The 21,579-nt window shown below is 39.9% G+C and overlaps 1 protein-coding gene across 1 annotated transcript in view; it reads right to left on the reverse strand.

The window, feature by feature from the left end:
* The window catches only part of LOC124711705 (two pore channel protein 1-like), a 66,358-nt gene extending 44,985 nt beyond the window's left edge, over positions 1 to 21,373 (reverse strand). The window contains exons 1-7 of the mRNA XM_047241907.1: positions 21,266 to 21,373; positions 20,821 to 20,996; positions 20,582 to 20,746; positions 20,372 to 20,497; positions 12,773 to 13,086; positions 2,481 to 2,580; positions 1,189 to 1,369 (exon numbers count right to left, since the gene is read on the reverse strand). Of these exons, the coding sequence (XP_047097863.1) occupies positions 1,189 to 1,369; positions 2,481 to 2,580; positions 12,773 to 13,086; positions 20,372 to 20,497; positions 20,582 to 20,746; positions 20,821 to 20,996; positions 21,266 to 21,365 (1,162 nt within the window). The 5' untranslated portion in view covers positions 21,366 to 21,373. The remainder of the gene's footprint in view (positions 1 to 1,188; positions 1,370 to 2,480; positions 2,581 to 12,772; positions 13,087 to 20,371; positions 20,498 to 20,581; positions 20,747 to 20,820; positions 20,997 to 21,265) is intronic.
* Between the last annotated feature and the right edge of the window lie 206 nt (positions 21,374 to 21,579).

The raw sequence follows: 21,579 nt of genomic DNA on the forward strand, positions 1-21,579 counted from the left end.
TACAGTAATAAACTGGTATACAAAATAAAATGAATTATTTTGACAATGGCCCAAATGTTGCTGTGAACTTAGTTTTTGCATTTGCACTTGATATACATTCTGTACAGAACTAATTAACCACATAAAATGTACCATATTCTTTTTTTGTGAAACACTTATGATGTCAGTTAGCTCATAGAGTTTTAACTGTGAATCACCCACCACCTTATTGAGCAGTTTATCCATGTTTTCATAAGAGTTTTGTGATGTGTTTCATATGTATCATTTCATGAGAAGTATGGTCAACTTTTGAAGCCATCAATCCATTCTTTTAACTATTGAAAATAAAAGGGGTAGCTACATCATAAACCTTCAACAACTTCTGATGAATTTCTATAGGCAATAAACCAGCCGAAACAAACAATTTTATGAATGTACACACAGTACACCAGTTTATCCATCTGAACAAATTATAATCTAACTACTTTAAAATGGTCTTTCAAACAAAAGTACACTGCAGATCACATTCATGTTTGACTTAAACATTATTATGTAATGTGTACTAACACATGAAAAAGAACGTCGTCATTCACAAACAACAGTAATAATAATAATAATAATAATAATTCTGTATGGCTCAACAGCTTGGTGCAAGGCTTTCAATTATGGCTGTGTCTTTTGACTTGCCTTCAAATTAGCTATTTTGGTGAACACTACTTTCAAAGCCATACAAGCAAGGCTTGCAGAACAACTTAAAACGTCCACTTGTTAGTGCCCATATTTTATTTTGCCAAATTACGATCAAACTATTCTCCATCATACACCACCTCATCTTTTTCTCAAAGATGCCAGTTATGTTACCTGCATGGCAAAGCCTCTGTGGGGTTTGGAAAAGCAGGAAGTAAGTGCACACAGTGAAAAATAACAAAGAAAATTATGAAAGCCCAGAGCAAAGGAACATGAAGAACTATATGTACGATTACAAATGTATTTTTGTTAGCATGCTGTTAAGTTAATGTACAAGTGCATTAGATTTCTTAACATGTTGCCTTTAGCACCCCAAAGCAGTGCTTTAAATGTTTTCCCAAACTACAGCAATACACAGAAATGTTACAACAAATGGTGGCAAAAGCATTAGGGATAACACACTCATGCATCTTGCACGTGCAGCAGAATTACAGAAAGACCTAAAATGGAGTAATTTCTCACTCTTTTTGGGAGCGTAGTAGCGCATGAGTCCCTCAAATTGTCTGAATCTCATGCGATGAGGGTTCTGCTTAGCGACCAGCAGGCGGAATGCATGCTGGCAAGCCTTGCGCTTGTGTAACAGCAACTTGCGGAACTTCTCCCGTTCAACACGAGTAAATGTTTCGTAAACCACAGCAAGCATCTGTGTATGGCATTGAACATGTGTCTTTATTTAGAAGTAAGGAGCTTATTACATAACATTAACTCCAATTGCCATACTAATTTCAATGACTTATCACGAAAGATAAAAGTCAAAACAGGCTACATAACAAAAAGGATCAAGTCATTGGACATTATAATTCATCAATAAAGAGTGAAATACACAAATTCTTTAAACTTGTTAAATTTAGCTTTAACTTATTCTCATTTGCATGCCAAAAAAATTCAACAAAAGAATAAAGAATGTATCTCCTCTTTGTAATGGTGTACAGTGTATTTAAGCTCAGTGGAAACATTTATAGTAACCAGAGTTGCACAGTAAATTGTCCACAATGTATGAAAAGAAAGGGCCTGCAAAATGTGTGCTAAACACTCATGCTTTAACAAAAACATATTAAATATTTTTCTGTTTTCTACTGCACAATGATTTTATTAGCACTTTATTTACATACAAGTGTCATTCCAGCAGTTTGTTGTTTTCAAGTAATTGTTTTTGCGTGGTGCAACTTAGTTCTTAGAGTGTCTTTTGACATTGTTCCTCAGTTTCCATGCTGCTGAGGCTTGTCAGAACTTAATATATTGTGTGCTCATGTTCATTTTCACTTATTCTCGTTTGACAGTACGGTCCATTCCACTGATACATGTACACTGGAGTGGAGTGGACTGAGCTGTCAAACAAACGTAAGTGCAAATAAAAAAGTGCACACAATACAGAAGGCTCTGACAAGCCTCAACAGCACAGAAACTGAGAAACAACCTCACCAGGCACTCCATGACACAATATTATGCAAAATAAATACGATTAACTGAAAACTGCAAACTGACAAAATGAGACTCACCATATGTAAATAACAAGCTAATAAAATCATTGTGCTGCATAAAACAGGAAAATACTGAATATTTTACTCATTGACCTAATGCATGCTGTGGGCCTATCTGAAAAGAAGCCTTAAAACAGAAACACACACACACACACACACACACACACACAATCTTTTGAATTAAAGATAAGTGAGAATAAATGGTGTTCATTCCAAAAGAGAATCGGGCAAGATAATTATGGATGTATGTATCACAACAAATGGCATACTAACCAAATTCATCAACACATAGAGCACTATGCATAGGTATGAGATGAAGAAAATGCAGAACATCATGGATCTGGAGTATGCTGGCATCATCACATCTGGAAAACTAATACAAAGATTTAACTGTACAAACTTTGATATATTAGTGAAATTATGACTACTTTTGTCTATGCTGAAGATTTCAAAATCTCCACTGTTCTTATGTTAGTATATGGTAGCTTCCTACACATATTTCTACAAGATAACTATCTTTAGGTACTTCATTAGATCACATATTAACTTCTAATGCACAAGCACTATCACTTTCCGACAGGTGGTGGTCTAGAATATGAGTATTAATTTCTGCACCAAATATAGATAGTTAACACAGAAAAATGAGGATAAAATTGCAACAGAGCTCAGTTGCATAACAAAAAGCCTTACTAGTTGGAACATACTACTGTCTACAGTAATCAGTTTCCAACTATGGAAAATCCAAAATGGAATGGAATGATATTATGAAAAGGAAAGTTGCTACTCACCATACAGTGGATATGCCGAGTCACAGATAGGCACAACAAAAAGCTTTTTGCCATTAAGGCCTTCAACAACAATTCACACACACACACACACACACACACACACACACACACACACACACAGACTGCAGTCTCAGGCAACTGAAACCACTCTGCGAGCAGCAGCACCTGCAAGCAGCAGCACCAGTGCATGGTGGAAGTGGCGATTGGGTGGGGGTAAGGAGAAGGCGGGGTGGGGAGGGGGAGGAATAGTATGGTGGGGGTGGCATACAGTGAAGTGCTGCAGGTTACACAGAGGGCAGGTGAGAGGTGGGGAGGGGGGGGCAGGGGGAAAGTGGCAGAAAAGGAGATAGATAAAAAGACTAGGTGTTGTGGTGGAATGCCGGCTGTGTAGTGCTGGCATGGGAACAGGGATGGGGCTGGATGGATGAGGACAGTGACTAACAAAGATTGAGGCCACGAGGATTACGAGAACATAGGGTGTATTGCAGGGCAAGTTCTCACCTGCAAAATTCAGAAAAGCTGGTGTTGGCGGGAAGGATCCATATGGCACAGACTGTGAAGCAACATTGAAATGAAGGATGTCGTGTTTGGCAGCAAGTTCAGCAACAGACAGGGCCATTTGTTTCTTGGTTGTGGTTTGTCAGTGGCCATTCATGCAGACAGACAGCATGTTGGTTGTCATGCCCACATAGAATGCACCACAGTGGTTGTAGCTTAGCTTGTAGATCACATGACTGGTTTCACAGATAGCCCTGCCTTTGATGGGATAGGTGATGTTCATGGCCAGACTGGAGTAGGTGGTGATAGCAGGGTGCATGGGATACGTATTGCATCTAAGTCTATTGTGTATGTTTGGTGCACAGCAGAATACCACTGTGGGAGGGGTGGGAAGGATAGTGGGCAGGGCATTTCTCATTTCAGGGCACGACGAGAGGTAGTCAAAACCTGACAGAGAATTTAATTCAGTTGCTCCAGTCCTGGGTGGTACTGCGTTATGACAGAAATGCTCCTCTGTGGCCAGATGATGGGACTTTGGGAGGTGACGGGAGACTGGAAAGATAAGGCACAGGAGATTCGTTTTTGTACAAGATTGGGAGGATAATTACTGTCCGTGAAGACTTCAGTCAGACACTTGGTATATTTCAGAAAGGACCACTTGTCACTGCAGTTGCGACGACCAAGGGTGGCTAGGATGTATGAAAGGGACTTCTTGGTATGGAATGGGTGGCAGCTGTCGAATTGGAGTTATTGGTCGAGGTTAGTAGGTCTGATATGGATGGAGGTACTGATGCAGTGATCTTTGAGGTGGAGGTCAACATCTAGGAAGGTGACTTCTTGGGTTGAGTAGGACCAGGTAAAGCGAATGGGGACAAGTTGTTGAGGTTCTGGAGGATTGTGAATAGGGTGTCCTCACCCTTGATCCAGATCAAAAAGATGTCATCAATGAATCTGTACCAGGTGAGGGTTTAGGATTTTGGGTTTTTAGGAAGGATTCCTCTAGATGGTCCATGATAGGTTCGCATAGGATGGTGCCATGCGGGTGCCCAAAGCAATACCTCAGATTTGTTTGCAGGTAATGCCTTCGAAGGAGAAGTAATTGTGGGTGAGGATATAGTCAGTCATGGTGACTAGGATGAAGGTTGTTGGATTGGAATCAGTCAGGCATTGGAAAAGGTAGTGTTCAATAGCAGTAAGGCCATGGGCATTACAGATGTTAGTGCACAGGGTGGTGCCATCAGTAGTGATGGGCAGGGCACCATGTGGTAAAAGGATGGGCACTGTGGACAATTGGTGGAGGAAATGGTTGGTATCTTTTATATAGGAGGGTAGGTTCCGAGTAATAGGTTTAAGGTGCTTGTCTATGAGAGCGGGGATTCTCTCAGTGGGGGGCACAGTAACTGGCCACGGGGCATCTGGGATGGTTAGGTTTATGAACTTATGGAAACATGTAGAAATTTGGAGTGCAGGGAGTGGTAGGATTAAGTAGAGAAATGGACTCCAGGGATGGACTTTAAGGATTTAAGTAGCGACTGGAGATCCTGTTGGATTTCTGGAATGGGGTCACTGTGGCAAGGTTTGTAGGTGGAAGTATCTGACAGCTGGCAGAGTCCTTCTGCCAGGTAATCCCTGTGGTTCAAAACAACAGTAGTGGAGCATTTGTTCGCAGGTCGGGATCAGTTTTTAGATGATGGACTTAGAATGATGCCGAGGCGAGGTTAAGAAATTCTGGAAAGTTAACAGGGGGTGATTTGGGGCAGTGCGGGTGGATCGCAGTTGGATTGATGATTGAACTGATTTAGGCAGGGTTATATATTGGTCTTTGGTTGAGTCAGATTGATAGGGTTGGAGGCGAAAAAGTGTTTCCACTGTAGGGACCAGGAGAAGGATGGAAGGTCTTTAACAGGTCTTGCACGACTGAATTTGGGAGTGGAGCAAAAGGTGAGGCCTTTGGGGGAAAGGACTGATATTTCCAACTGATCACTCTCCCTGCATCAATCACCCGTATTTTCGTGTGCTATTTCCTGCACCTTTCCAGTGCCACATCATCTTATATCTCATTCCATGAACCCCTCCCCACCCCTCACTCTTTCTCTGGTCTATCCCAGTTCGCACCCAATAATTCCACCTCATCCAGTCACATCTGCCGTCCCCCTTCTTCACACTTATCCACCCTCAGACCTACTACCCACAGTAGTACATATTTTCTTATATTTACTCTTTACTTTGATCCTTGGGACTACTTGCCCATTTTAGCGAGTTTTTGCCTTTTGCTATTGTCGACTCCAGATTTCTTCTTGTTTCCCCCTTTCGTTTCCTTTTCGTGAATTTACACACGTATTTGTGTGTATTTTTGCGAAATTTTTCGGTTGTAATTCGATGTTATTAATGTGATTTTTCATATTTTTCCCACCACCATGGATCCTTGCTCCTTCCATCTGCATCAATACAGAAAAGTTTCCATATCCCTAGCCAGATCTCAGTCCCACCTACTGTTCCTGCATTGTTTCTTGGTTCATAGCATACCCCCAAACGGTCTTAGCATCAAATTACCCACCTCTAGTTGCCACCCCTCCTTCCACAGTGACCTCCACCTGTTGAGATTCCGTCAATCCTTAGCCCTCACCAACATACTACTGCAAAACCATATCAACCAAGCCCAAACCTCCTTACTGTACCTTCTCCCCATCCGCAAAATTCTCCTTCTATGCAATCCCAAATTTCTGGAAACCATAACACACATTGAAATTCTTGCCCTGCAGGAACTTGAGTGACATGCATAATGCCACCTCCAAAAGCTCTAAATCCAGCTCACTTCCCACTCCCGCTTTGGGAGTACCACTGTCCACCACATCTACAACAACCTCCAAACCTTCTCCATGGCCCCTCATAGCTGACAAACCCTGTCTCGCAGACCTACTACACTTACCCCACCCTCCAAAACTCCCTCCCACCACCACACAAAATCCAGAACCTAAGCAGACCTGTAACACAGTGATTAAACTTTCCTCCAGAATCCTTAGCTCACAGAAATATCACTCCTTTCCAAAGGGCTCACCTTTTACCCCACTCCAAAATTCAATCATGCAGGAGCTGTTAAAGATCTTCTCTCCTTCTCCCAGTCCCTACAATAGAAAATTTTTTTCCACCGCCAATCCTACCAACCTGACTCAACCAAAGACAAATACTGAACCCTGCCTAATTCAGTTCAATCCTCCATCCAACTGTGGTCCACACACACTGCCCACAAATCATCCCCTGTTAACTTTCCAGAATTTCTTAACCTCAAACTTCACCTATGTCACCTCACCATCATTCCCCAAACCCCTCAACATGCAAACTAACCTTACATCTGCAGAAAGAACCACAGTCCACCATCTAGAAACTGATCCTGACCTTATAATCCTACCTGTGGACAAAGGCTCCACCACTGTTGTTTTGAACCGAAAGGTTTGCCTGGCAGAAGGACTCCACTAGCTGTCAGATACTTCCCCCTACAAACCTTGCCACAGTGACCCCATTCCAGAAATCCAACAGCATCTCCAGTCGCTGCTCAAATCCTTAGGCCCATCCCAGAACCTCTCCCCGGAGTCCATCCCTGTGCTCACCCCCACCACTCCCCACATTCCTATCTTCTACATGCTTGCTAAAGCCCATAAACCTAGCCACCCCAGATGCCCCATTGTGGCCAGTTACTGTGCCCCCACTGAGAGAATCTCTGCTCTTGTAGACCAAAACCTTCAACATATTACCTGGAACCTACCCTCCTATATAATAGGTACCGTCCCTTTACCACACGGTGCCCTGCTCGTCATTATTGATGCCACCTCCCTTTACACTAACATTCCTAATGCCCATGGCTTTACCACTATTGAACACCACCTTTCCCAACGCTCGACGGTTTTCAAACTAACAACCTCCTTCCTAGTCGCCATGACCAATTATATCCTCACCCACAATTACTTATCCTAAGAAAGAATTACCTACAAACAAATCTGGTATTGGCTATGCGTACCTGCATGACACCATCCTATGCCAACCTATTCAGGGGCCATCTAGAGGAATGCTTCCTAAAAACCCAAAATCCTAAACCCCTCACCTGGTTCAGATTCACTGATGACATCTTTGTGATCTGGATCAAGTGTGAGGACACCATACCCACATTCCTCCAAAACCTCAACAACTTCGCCCCCATTTGCTTCACCTGATCCTACTCAACCCAACAAGTCACCTTCCTCGATATTGACCTCCAATTCAAAGATGGCTACATCAGTACCTTCGTCCATATCAAACCTACTAACCATGAGCAATTCCTCCAATTCGACAGCTGCCACCTGTTCCATACCAAGAAGTTCCTTCCATGCAGCCTAGCCACCCATGGTCGTCGCATCTGCAGTGACGAGTGGTCCCTCTCGAAATATTCCGAGGGTCTCAATGAAACCTTCACAGACCGTAATTATCCTCCCAAACTTGTACAAAACAATCTCCCATGCCTTATCTTTCTAGTCTCACACCACCACCCAAAGTTCCACTGTCCGGCCACAGAGGAACGTCCCCCTCGTAACTCAGTACCACCCAGGACTGGAGCAACTGAATTACATTCTCCGCCATAGTTTTGACTACTTCTCGTTGTGCCGTGAAATGAGAAATGTCCTGCCCACTGTCCTTCCCGCCCCCCTCCCCCCCCCCACAGTGGTATTCTGTCATCCACCGAATCTACACAATATACTCATCCATCTTTACACAACCTCTGCTCCCAACCCTTTACCTAATGGCTCATACCCCTGTAGTATACCTAGACACAAGACCTGTCCCATACACCCTCCCACCACCACCTACTCCAGCCCGGTCATGAACATCACCTATCCCATCAAAGGCAGGGCTACCTTTGAAACAAGTCATGTGATCTACAAGCTAAGCTAAAACCACTGTGCTGGATTCTATGTGGACATGTCAACAAACAAGCTGTCTGTCCACATGATTGGCCACCGACAAACCATTGCCAAGAAATAAATGGACCAGCTTGCTGCTGAACACGCTGCCAGACATGACAGCCCTCATTTCCATGATTGCTTCATAGCCTGTGCCATGTGGATCCCACCTACCAACACCAACTTTCCCGAATTGCGCAGGTGGGAAGTTTCCCTGCAATACATCCTATGTTCCCGTAAGCCTCCTGGCTTCAACCTTTGTTAGTCACTGTCCTCACCCATCCCGCCCCATCCCTGTTCTCATTCCAGCACTACACAGCACTCATTCCACCATTGTACTAAATCTTTTCTCCTTTTCCACTACTTCCACCCCCCCGCCCCCCAACTCTCCCCTGCCCTCCGTCTAACCTGCAGCCCTTTACTGTCCGCCACCCTCTCCATACTATCCCTCCTCCACCCCACACTGCCCCCCTCCTTACCCCCACCCAGTTGCCACTCCAATCATGTACTGGTACTGCTGCTTGCAGTGTGGTTTCAGTTGCATTTGTGTGTACACACACACACACACACACACACACACACACACACACACACACACACACAGGGCAAGTCAAAAGTCCTTGGACCCCTTCATAGATTGGAAGATTAAAGGGAAAATTGAAATGTGATGATGGGAACATAGGTTTGACGTGGGGCCGCAACTTTTGGGGCGAATGTCATTCATCGCCGCCATCTTGAAATCCGCCATTTTGGATTCAAGTCTTTTAAATGGGACGGGGGGGGTGTATAACACATCAAATAACACTCGCTTGAGCTCTGAAATTGAGTGGTGTAATTTGTTTTTGTCTATTTTGTACAGTTTATAAGTTATTAATGTTCAAAGTTACCTTGATACTAACTCGTGTCTCTCTTTGTTCCAGGTGATCTAAAATGGGTCTGACACATGAACAGAAGATCGAAATCATCCTTATATCAGGAAAAGGCAGCTACTGAACAATAGCAGCTGACTACAACAGAAGGTACACAGACAGAGAACCGGTATCGCACAGCACAGTGGCTCACGTGATCACCAAATTCCAGGAGACAGGCTCTGTTCATGATAGGACATGTAGTGGGCGACCAAGGACTGCCACCAATGCACAAACTACAACTACGGTTGTTGTGTCATTTGTGAAAATTCCTAAATGAAGTACCCGTCGTGTGGCCCTAGCATGGGGAATAAGCCAAACCTCTGTTGTCCGGATATTGCACACCAATAAGTGTAAGTGGCATCCTTACAAGCTGCAGATGCAACATCGACTTAACGAGGATGAACCTGATCGCCGGTTGGAGTTCTGTCTATGGGCTACTGAACAACACGAAGTGGATCCTTCATCTGCCTAGGGCATACCGTTGAGTGACGAGGCGTATTTCACTTTGACGGGGAGGTTAATCAACGTAATTGTCGATACTGGAGTGACGTAAATCCGAACTGGGTTGCCCCAATTAGAGAACACAGTCCAGCGAAGGTGATGGTGTGGTGTGGCATATGGAACACCAGCATCATTGGGCCATTTTTCATTTACAACACTTAACTGCACCACAGTATCTGATGCTGCTGCAGAGCCTTGTGTTCCCTTCCACACTGAACGATGATGGCATTTTCCCATCTTATTTTCAGCATGATGGAGCCCCTCCACACTATGGCATTGGTGTCCTTGGATGGTTGGAGGAACAACTGCCAGGGAAGTGGATTGGTCACCATGGTCCCATGGAGTGGTTGCCTACATCCCCTGACTTAACGTCCCTTGATTTTTATCTATGGGACATCTTAAGCAGATAGTGTATGCTGAAAGCATCTGTGATTTGAGACACCTCAAGGAACATATACAACATGCCTGTGACTAAATTGCAGGAGACACTTTCCTCCGTGTACAGTCAGAGTTGTTGCAGCGACTACAGTTGTGCATTGCATGGGATGTACAACACGTAGAACATGTGTTGTAGCAGTCGTTATGAAGATAATTTCCCCAACTTTGAGCATTAATAACCTCTAAACTGTACAAGATAGATAAAAACAAATTACATCACTTAATTCCAGAGCTCAAGCGAGTGTCATTTGATGTATCATACAGCCCCCTTCCCATTTAAAAAAATGACTTGAATCCAAAATGGCGGATTTCAAGATGGTGGCTATGAATGACATTCACTCCAAAAGTTGCAGCCCCACATCAAACCTATGTTTCCATCATCACATTTCAATTTTCCCTTTAATCTTCCAACTTATGAAGGTGTCCAAGACTTTTGACTCGCCCTGTGTGTGTGTGTGTGTGTGTGTGTGTGTGTGTGTGTGTGTGTGTGTTGTTGTTGTTGTTGTTGTTGTTGTTGTTATTGATGAAGGCCTTAATGGCCAAAAGCTTTTTGTTGTGCCTATCTGCGACTCAGCATCTCTGCTATATGGTGAGTAGCAACTTTCCTTTTCATAATATTGTAATCAGTTTCCACTTGCACATTAATAGGCAATGGCCCATATACAGAGCAGGGAAAAAGTTCTCTATGCATTTGACAGTGATTTAAACTATATGTATTAACAGGGACAGTAAAACATGAACAATAACCAGCATTCCAAAAATGATTGAGCACCACCGCTGCATGATGATAGTGATCAGTTATCAACTGTTAGCATTTCATTCTTGATTTTCCTTTTCTACACCTTAGGTCCTCCTGATGCGGGATTCTGCATCACTTTCTCACTACTTACCCCCAAAGTAAAGCAAAATTTCACTCACAAAGGGATCTTACATAAAATAAATAAATCATCATTTGTAACATAGCAACATATTTGTCAGAGTCCGAGTGCCTAACATAAAGTCTTATAATCATTAAGTTGCTGGTTCGAACCTCACTCTTTATAACATTTATTTAAATTCCATATTTATTAATGCACACCAATGTTAATTAAAATATACTGAAACATAATTGTTAATAAAGGTAAATTTAACAATATGGCATATCACAAGCCTATGTCATATTTTTATCTCTTTTCACATGACCAGTAGTAAATAATAAAAATAGATTAATTTTTTAAACAGTTATGACTCAATATTTGTTAATTATCAACTAAAATGTGGAATAAAAGATCTGGAACTTAAAGTAGCACTATCTAATATTAAAGGAATGAAACGGTTCCCACAGAAAAGGGATAATCATGTGCTATTGCAGTCAGGAAGTACTGTAACATCTATTGGTTTCTGAAAATTTATGCCCTGACTCAATCAATACTGTTAAAGATTCTCTTCACTCACGATATCCATGAAACATGGATGAATGAGACAAGATATAAGCAAGGAGCATTCCAGATGATTGAAGTAGTTCTGCACTAGTTTTAGTAAATCCGAGTACACTGACATTCACTACCCAATGAGGTATCAACCACGTCTAGAAGTCGCTTCCAAAAGAAAACTATCTATTATAGGGATGCTTTTGGATTATAAGCCACTAAGTACCAACCTTGATGTGTTCTTTTTTTACCTGTACTGTAACACCCTACCTCATCTCACTGAGTTGTCTACACAGTATAGCTTCCTTTCTCAAAAAAAAGCACCTGTGGGATATGACAAGACCAAAGCTTGTAGATTTGCAACATCTACACTTTTTGACCAACTGTACACATTTGACTAAAATACAGGCATCCCACACATTTTTAAATTTACTGTTAAAATCTGCATTTCTTAACTGCTCAGACATTCTTTTCCTGCCAAGTAAACATGAAGTTTGAAGATAAGCTGCTCCTTTTCAATAATTATGCACAGGAAGTGGAATATACTATCATGGAAACAAATATCTGTTTTTTTAAGAAAATTATATCACAGCAATCTATGAAACACAAAGAAAGCTGACCCCCACTGACTTTCCATCAGCTTCCACACTAAATCTGACCTAGTAGCTCTATTGATATTGTCTACAAAACAAAAATAATCTTGACTGACTTCATAGGGATTACGTGCCACCAGTTATGCCTAATTTATGAAGGGTACTTTTTTAAATCAAATAAGGCAATTAACAAAAAAATCATTGAAAAGCAGGATTTGCACAATATGATTGTTGTAGCACACATTAATGCTAGGTTACTTAATATTCATTAACCTTGTAACAGATATCAGAATTGTATACTACAGTCCAGTTTTACATGATCATTTTGTAGTCACTGGTTTCATAGGAATTTAGTACAAAATCTCAAAAAATTTATTTCAGAGACTTTAATGCAACAGAGGTAATGAATTGGAAAATCTTAGTTTTATAACTTTCATTAAAGTTAAAAAAATGTTTTAATCTATTTTAGATGAAGTCTTACAAATTATTTACTTACTTGGCTGTTGTCAGAAGGACAAACATGCTAACAAAACTGTCCTGCAATGTTGAAAAGTGCTGATCACGAGGATCATCAGAAAACAAGAAATATCCAAGCAGTGCATATGTTGTCACAAAGAACAATAGTAGGCCAAGCATATCAAGGATTGGCGGCAGTGACTGCAAGATTTGACGTATGAATCGGCGTACACCACCACAGTGACGAGTATCAACAAGAAAGATTGGTCGTAGGGCACGCGTGACTCGAAAATGTGATGACTGGCGTACAAGTACTGTCACTGCTTCAACAAACATGATACCCAAAGTCACACACTGGAAAACAAAAGAAAATACATGTCAGTGCTTGTGTACCAAGTGCGAAATGACTGTTACGAACTTGTTAATATACTAAAGTAAGTGTATCCAATTACTCACCTGCAGAAGAATGAAGGACTAAGGGAAGGAAGGAAGGAAGGAAGATTGGGGTTTAGTGTTCCATAGACACCGATGTCATCAGATAAAGATCACAAGCTCAGATTGTTTCAAGGATAGGGAAAGAAATCAGCTGTGCTGTTTCAAGGGGAAACATCCCAACATTTGCCTGGAGCAACTCCGGGAAGTCAGAGAAAACAAGAATCTGGATGATTGGATAAGATTCTGAACTGGTGTCCTCCAAATAGCTAACCAAGGCACCATTTTGCTTGGTCAGAGGAATGATGGATTGTGCTCAGGAACTTATGTTTAATATAATCTCACTAAGTTTTGAAACCTGCCTGCCCCCCCCCCCCCCCCCCCCCCGCTCTCTCTCTCTCTCTCTCTAACACAAATACAAACACACACACTTTAAAGCCACACAAAAATGTGGTGTACGTATACAACCTTGTGATGTGCTATAGAGAGCCTTAACTTCGAACACATTTGAAAAATCATGAAACTTTGTATAATTCATTCAAAAATTTATTTATAATAATGAAGATGTAATCAAGGAGAATTATTTTTAATTATTATTAAAATCATTTTAATGTTTACCAGAGCTGTTACATGGCAGATTAAGGTTAAAAAAAAATTCATATTGCATACTTCCCTCTTTTTGTACACAAAGCTGCTAATTGACAGATTTCCTATAAAGTTATATTTGTTTGCACTGTCAATTTTTATTTTGAAAATATTATTTATTTTTGTCAATGATTTATGAAAAAGATGCAGACCAATTAAAAACTGATGCAAATACATTTAAGCTGCAAACAATACATAAAAAAGCAAGAACACCACCAATCAAATTGTTAATATAATACTGGAAAGTCTTGGATGCAATACAATTAACTGTCTACATAAATGACACTGAAATTGTTGCCACATGGTAAATTTCCTTCCAACTGGCTACATCGTCCCAGCGCTACAGTGCTCTCTCTCTCTCTCTCTCTCTCTCTCTCTCTCTCTCTCTCTCTCTCTCGTGTATCAGTTCCAAGGAAGGACATTTAAAAAAATACTAGCAACTACCTCAATCTTCTTTTAAGAGTTTTTGACGACTCAAACAATGGAAAATCCATGTAGGAATATTAACAATGAAGGAAAAGATAGATTGGTACTTATCGTAAAGAAGACGTGTCAAGTTGCAGACAGGCATGATTAAAAGACACTCACATGAAGCTTTCGGCCACGACCTACATCAGTAAAGACACTCCTTATGCCCTTGAGGAACATGCATGAGGACATTCAGAACAGTTTGTTAGTTGCTGTACAGTCTCTTCTTCACCATACATTCAAGACATATCTGTCTTTCGAAAAACACTACTTGCAGATCTGCACTTTTGTACTGGCCACACTAGTGTGCTAGCAATCCAGAGCTCAAAAAGTGGTCCAGCTTTGATCAACATGAGTAAGTAGATTGTCAGCAGCATTAACGTTCTTGTTAAAGTATCACAATTTGACATAAATTATGTCATTTTAGTTCCTTCAGAGCTGTTTTGTTTCTTACAGTAGTTGCTAGAAGACTATGTAAGTTACTGATGTCCACAAAGTGGATGTTGAGCATTGTTATGGATTTATGGATCTCATGGCCTATCTCTCTTGCAAGTTCCTCTTTCATTGAGACCAAGACTACACTATGTGATCAAAGTATCCGGACACCTATTAGTGAACATTAATATGGGGTGTGTCCACCCTTCACCTTCAAGATAGCTTCAACTCTGCTGGGGACACTTTCAATAAGATCTCTGAAAAGCAGCCCATTCTTCCTCAAGCACCGAAGCAAGGGAAGGTAGTGATTTTTATTGCTGGGATCTGGAGTGACGTCAATGTTCTAACTCATCCCAAAGGTGTTCCATTCAGTTTACATCAGGACTCTGAGTAGGGCAAGCCATTTCAGGAATGTTGCTGACCCCAAAGCATTGTCTCACAGATGCTTCTTTTGGACAGCATGTACTGTCATGGTGATACAAACTATCATTGTCTCCCAACTGTTCCTCTAATGTATGCATCACACAAACCTATAAAATGTGTTCACATCCTTCCAAGTTGAGCATTTTCTTCAGTGCAATAAGGAGATGACACCCTAACCATACATAACACCCCTATTCCACAACACAAACTCCTCCGTACTTTATTGTTTGCACTGCATATGATGGCATGTAATATTCTACAGGTATTCATCAAACCCAAAACCTTTTGTCAGATTGTCACGGGGTATAGTGCCATTCATCACTCCAAACCACTTGTTTACAATCATCCACTGTCCGGTGCCATTGCTCTTTACAATGCCCCAAGCATCACTTAACAGCGACAACACAAATGAGTGGCTTACTGGGAGATATTTGACCACAGCACCCCATTCATTTTAATTCTTTGCACACAGTCATGGTGTTAGATCGACTGATGGTAGTGCTTTGAAACTCTCGAGTGCTTCCTTCGACTAATTTCATGCAATTTTTTACAACCACCCTCTGCAATACTTGATGATCCCTGATTTCCATTTCACAATCACACTGCCAACAGCCAACTTGGACATCTTTAGGAGGGTTAACCTGGTATCCACACAATATTCCCTGCTTCCTTTTATATTAATGGGTTCACCTCTCATGACACGTATCAGTAAATTCCACAGAACACAGAAGTGTCTGGATACTTTTTTTCTTAAGATCTACAACTGTTATTGCCAGAGGTTTGTTCCATTTCTTGTAGTATGCCATAATCAATTTTAAACTAATTATCTGCTCTGCACAGCTTCTCAATGGTCTGAAACCTCCCTGATATTCCCCTAACTCCTGTTCTAATTGCCCCTTGATTCATTCATATAGGATCTTGGATAGAATTTTGTATGTGCAATCTAGGAGAGAGATTCCTCTGTAGTTGTCTGGGTTGCTCTTATCTCCCTTTTTGTGTAGTGGGTGGATGATAGCTGTGGTCCAATGTTTGGGGAACCGTTCTGTTACCCAAATTTTTGTTAGAGCCATGTGCAAGGAGGTCTTGGCTGTGTCACTTGCATATTTCCACATTTCAACAAAAACCTGATCTTCTCCACATGCCTTATAATTGTTTTGTTCTTTAAGAACTTTTTCTACTTCTTGGAAAGTTGGAGGGTCTAGTTTGCTAGGTTTGGTTTTTATTGGGGTATTTATGTTGATTTGTAAGGGTTCTTTGGGTTCCTCGCAATTCAGAAGTTTGTTAAATGCTTTTGCCATGATTTCTGCATTTTCCTTGTTACTGTGTGTCATTCTTCCATCTTCATCTTTCAGTATTAGTGTAGGGGCCTCATATTGTTGTTGCTGTTTCCTAAAGGTTTTATAGTAGTTCCTGGAGTTGGTTTTATGATAATTACCTTCTATAGAGTTTATATCATCTTTATTGAATCCTCTCTTCATTCATCTAATATTTTGTGTGAATTTTTTCTTTCATTTTTTAGGTTGATGGCATTTTCTTCAGTTTCGTGTGTTTGAAACTTTAACCATGCCTGGTGTATCTTCATGGAATTTGTCACATTCTGATGTCCACCATCTTCAGTAAATAAATACTTTCTTTGGTATAGTTCCATTACCACCAAATACAATTGCTTAAACAATCCTGTTGGAAGAACATCCACAGCTGAGCATTATACCAGAGGTTGAAAATACCGGTTCAGTTGTTAATTTCTTTTATTATCACGACCAGTTTCGGGCTCTCATAATCCCATCCTCAGGTGTCGCAACTGTGCTGTGGGCCCCCCCGAGCGCCGCGGTGTGCTACTTATGAGTGCAGAACAGGAAGAACTTCGGAAACAGTTTGTGATAATAAAATAAATTAAGAACTCAAGCAGTATTTTCAACCTCTGGTACAATTGCTTAAGATAACGGTACATCAGCATTCATCCTGTTGGTACTTCTCTGCAAATTTAAGACACAAACCCTTTGCTGTGTGCAAATTACTGGCACATTCAGCTAATGCTTATGCCTTGAACAGTCAAGTTTGGGTTACTGATTTGTACAATTATACCATTCACAAACCAAGTAGGCTGCAGAAATGATTTCTTTTCTGTTATTTAATGGATTTAAAGCCTCAGGTAACAGTTAAATGATATTTATTTCTACAGGTCAAATTAGTAGTTCTATGGGGAAAACGGTGATCCAGTTTGCATTTAAAAACAATTTTCTGTATCAGTGGTAAGGAAATTAATCAAGGAGGTGGCAACAAAGGATACGATTTGAAAACTTGGAAAATAAATTATAAATGCCAAGGACTGATGTAACATAAAAAGTAGAAAATACGACAAGACTTAAAATTTAGAAGTTGTTGAAATCTCAAATACAACATCCATTTCTTGACCAGTGCTAACGGGCATGTTTCCTTCTTAACACCAGTATATTAGATTAGATTAGATTAGATTAGATTTACTTTCATTCCAATTGATCCGTAGTGAGGAGGTCCTCCAGGATGTGGAACATGTCAGAAAACAACAATACATGACAAATATTTAAACTAAAACAAATAAGCTAATGTACCATTCCACAGGTCCCAAGTGGAATGATCGTCATTTTTTAATGAACACTAAGAGTCATTTTACAAATACTATTGCACTGAATTTAAAATAAAAAAGTTTTATATTTATTTATAAGGTAAGAAACATGTAATACAACTACTGTAATACTTATTTACAATGAACACATTACTGCACTGAAATGGTGCAGAAGTTAGATTATACTCACACACACACACGCACACACACACACACACACACACACACACACACACACACACACACACACAAATTTTCAGTGAACACATTACTGCACTGAAATTGTGCAGAAGTTATGTTGTACTTATATACAAATCAGTTGGTTTTCCTCAGAAATTCATCAATGGAGTAGAAGGAGTTGGCCACCAATAAATCCTTTAGGCTTCTCTTAAACTGAATTTCATTGGTTGTTAAGCTTTTTATGGCTGCTGGCAAGTTATTGAAAATGTGTGTTCCTGAATAATGCACACCTTTTTGTACAAGACTAAGTGACTTTAAATCCTTGTGAAGATTATTCTTATTTCTAGTATTGATTCCATGAATTGAGCTGTTGGTTTGAAAAAGTGATATATTTTTAATGACAAATTTCATTAAGGAATAAATATATTGGGAAGCTGTAGTTAGTATCCCCAGTTCCCTAAACAGGCTTCTGCAGGATGTTCTTGAGTTCACACCACATATAATTCTTACTGCACGTTTTTGTGCCCGGAAAACTTTAGCTTGGCTTGATGAATTACCCCAGAAAATAATCCCATATGACATTATGGAATGAAAGTAAGCATAGTATGCCAGCTTTTTCATTTTTATATCCCCTATGTCTGACAAAATTCGCATTGCAAACAGAGATTTGTTAAGACGCTTCAGCAGTTCTGTGGTGTGCTCCTCCCAGTTGAATTTATTATCAAGCTGTAATCCCAAGAATTTAACACCGTCCACTTCTTCTATCTTCTTGTCATCATATGTTAGACATATACTCTTGGGACACCCCTTACAAGTTCTGAACTGCATGTAGTGTGTTTTTTCAAAGTTTAGTGACAAAGAATTGGCTAGGAACCAGTGATTAATGTCTACAAATATTTTATTGGCTGATCTTTCTAAGACTACACTTGATTTGCTATTTATTGCAATGTTTGTATCATCAGCAAACAAAACAAACTTGGCATCTGGTAATGTTACTGATGAAAGGTCATTGATATACACAAGAAAAAGTAAGGGCCCCAAAATGGAACCTTGTGGGACCCCACATGTAATTAGTTCCCAGTTGGATGATGCCTGATAGCTTGATACATGTCTCTTTCCTAATAACACCCTTTGTTTCCTGCCAGAGATATAAGATTTGAACCATTTTGCAGCATTTCCTGTTACACTATAATATTCTAGTTTACTTAAAAGGATATTGTGATTTACACAGTCAAATGCCTTTGACAGATCACAAAATATACCAGTTGCCTGCAATTTTTTGTCTAATGAATTAAGTACATTTTCACTGTAAGTGTAGATAGCCTTCTCAATATCAGAACCTTTTAGAAATCCAAACTGTGACTTTGACAGTATGTTATTTGAGATAAGATGGTTATAAAGACGACTGTACATTACTTTTTCGAAAATTTTTGAGAATGCTGGCAACAGTGAAATTGGACGGAAATTTGATGCTATTTCTTTATCTCCCTTCTTAAACAGTGGCTTAACTTCAGCATATTTCAGCCATTCGGGAAATATTCCACTGATAAACGACTGGTTACACAGATAGCTTAATATGTTACTTAGCTCAGAATCACATTCTTTAATTAACTTTGTTGATATTTCATCATACCCACTAGATGTTTTTGATTTTAAAGATTTTATGATGGACATTATTTCTGTTGGGGTAGTGAGGGTCAAATTCATATTATGGAAGTTACTTGAAATGTCTGGTCTAAGGTAATCCATAGCAGCATCTACCGAACCTGACAACCCCATCTTTTCAGTAACAGTTATAAAATGTTTGTTAAAAAGTTCTGCAACACTATACACATCTGTCACCAATGCATCATTTACTCTTAATGCTATTTGTTCCTCTTCATGTCTGGTTCTACCAGTCTCCTCCTTCACTATATCCCATATTGTCTTTATTTTGTTATCTGATATGACTATCTTTTCCTTGTAATATATTTGCTTTGACATCCGTATTACAGTCTTTAATATTTTGCAGTATTTCTTATAATGTGCTATAGCATCAACATTGGAAATGTTTCGGATTGACAGATACAGTTTTCTTTTTGTTTTACAAGATACCCCTATTCCTCGTGTAATCCATGGCTTCTTTGTAGACTTTGCTCTAACCTTGGTAAGTTTTGGGGGAAAGCAGTGTTCAAATAAGGTAAGCACTTTATTAGCAAAAATGTTATATTTTTCATTCATGCCATGAGCACTGTAAACATCAGTCCAGTGAATGTCTCTGAGGAGTGTCCTAAAATAATCAATTTTTGGCTTACTGATTACCCTCTTGAGCTCAGAGCCGTGGCTTAGTAATCAAGTGCCCAGTTTACCTTAAATGTTGTCACAAGGAACCAAATTATTAATATGATGAGTAGCGAAACAAAGAATGCAGTTACAAGTCAACGACACTTCTCACAAGGCCACAATATTTACCTTTATCATGGTTCTTTTGTGTTTAAGTATTGTTCTCCATCCAATCCACCGGAGTTTCAGCAGGAGCTCCACCCCAATGATTATTAAAGCAAGTAACTCAATAGATCCATGAACTCCAACTGGAAGCTAATAAGAATATTACAGTTTTGGGAAAGATTGCATTCATGATTATTCCTAAGGAGCTCAAACTGAGAGACAGTGGATGCTCACCCTAAATACTGATGCCGCTGGCTCTTCAACAAATGCAAGAGCTAATAGTACTAGAGACATTATCATATCAAGTCCGTAATACCATCGGTTGTGAACTAAAAGATATGCCGGTAAAGCTTCAGGATTACATGGATGAGAATCGAATTTTTCATTATTTTCACCTTCCTGTAACAGGAATTGATATCACACACTACACTGTAAAAAAATGATGTGAAGTAAGTCTATTGACCTTTTGATACCTCCAAAAATATTGCAGCTTCGTGGAAATTCATTTCCCAGTGCTGTTCTATACCTAATGCTGATTCAACTGATCGGTTGCTTATCTCAACAGAGCTTTCTGAGACGTCCCTGTTTAGGCTTGATGTGCTTCCTATCTCGTTGGGAAAATCTTCAATTGCTTGGGAAAATCCATTTTCTGCAAATATAGAGCGAAAATTAATGAAGACATATCAATATAACATTTCCTGGGTCCTAATCTCATTTCGTATTCGCCTCTTACAATTTCCTTTCAAAAAAATTTTTGCCGTGAAGAGTACGAGTAAATCAACGATACGGAGCAAAAAATTAAGAAAATATTATAATTGTATGTCTATTGACAAGTAGTTCTGTCATCCTTTACGGCAGATTCAGTTATACACTCTATAAAGTTGAATACTTCAAAAAGAACAATTATTATTTTCTTACTGATGTTTTCGGTCGAGTACGTATCCCGAACATTTTCGTTGTCATTGTCAAATTTTGTATATCCATCAGCTGTTGGACTCACACCCTTACCGGAAGCCATTTATAGTGGTAAGAGTGGTGTTGCATGTCACCAACCTATCCGAGCGAAAACGCTTTTCGTACTATAATTTTAATTGATTAAATCTTTATGCTGTTGTAAAGCCGTTTAGTTAATAGTGTAATCCGTAACTGATAAAATTCAAAACATATATTTTTGGTTTATCAATGTGTTAAAGTAATTGCCGAAAATATTCGAGATGTGTAATATCTTTCAT

This window comes from Schistocerca piceifrons, chromosome 8 (genome assembly GCF_021461385.2).
Source record: "Schistocerca piceifrons isolate TAMUIC-IGC-003096 chromosome 8, iqSchPice1.1, whole genome shotgun sequence".
Classification (NCBI taxonomy): Eukaryota; Metazoa; Arthropoda; class Insecta; order Orthoptera; family Acrididae; genus Schistocerca; species Schistocerca piceifrons.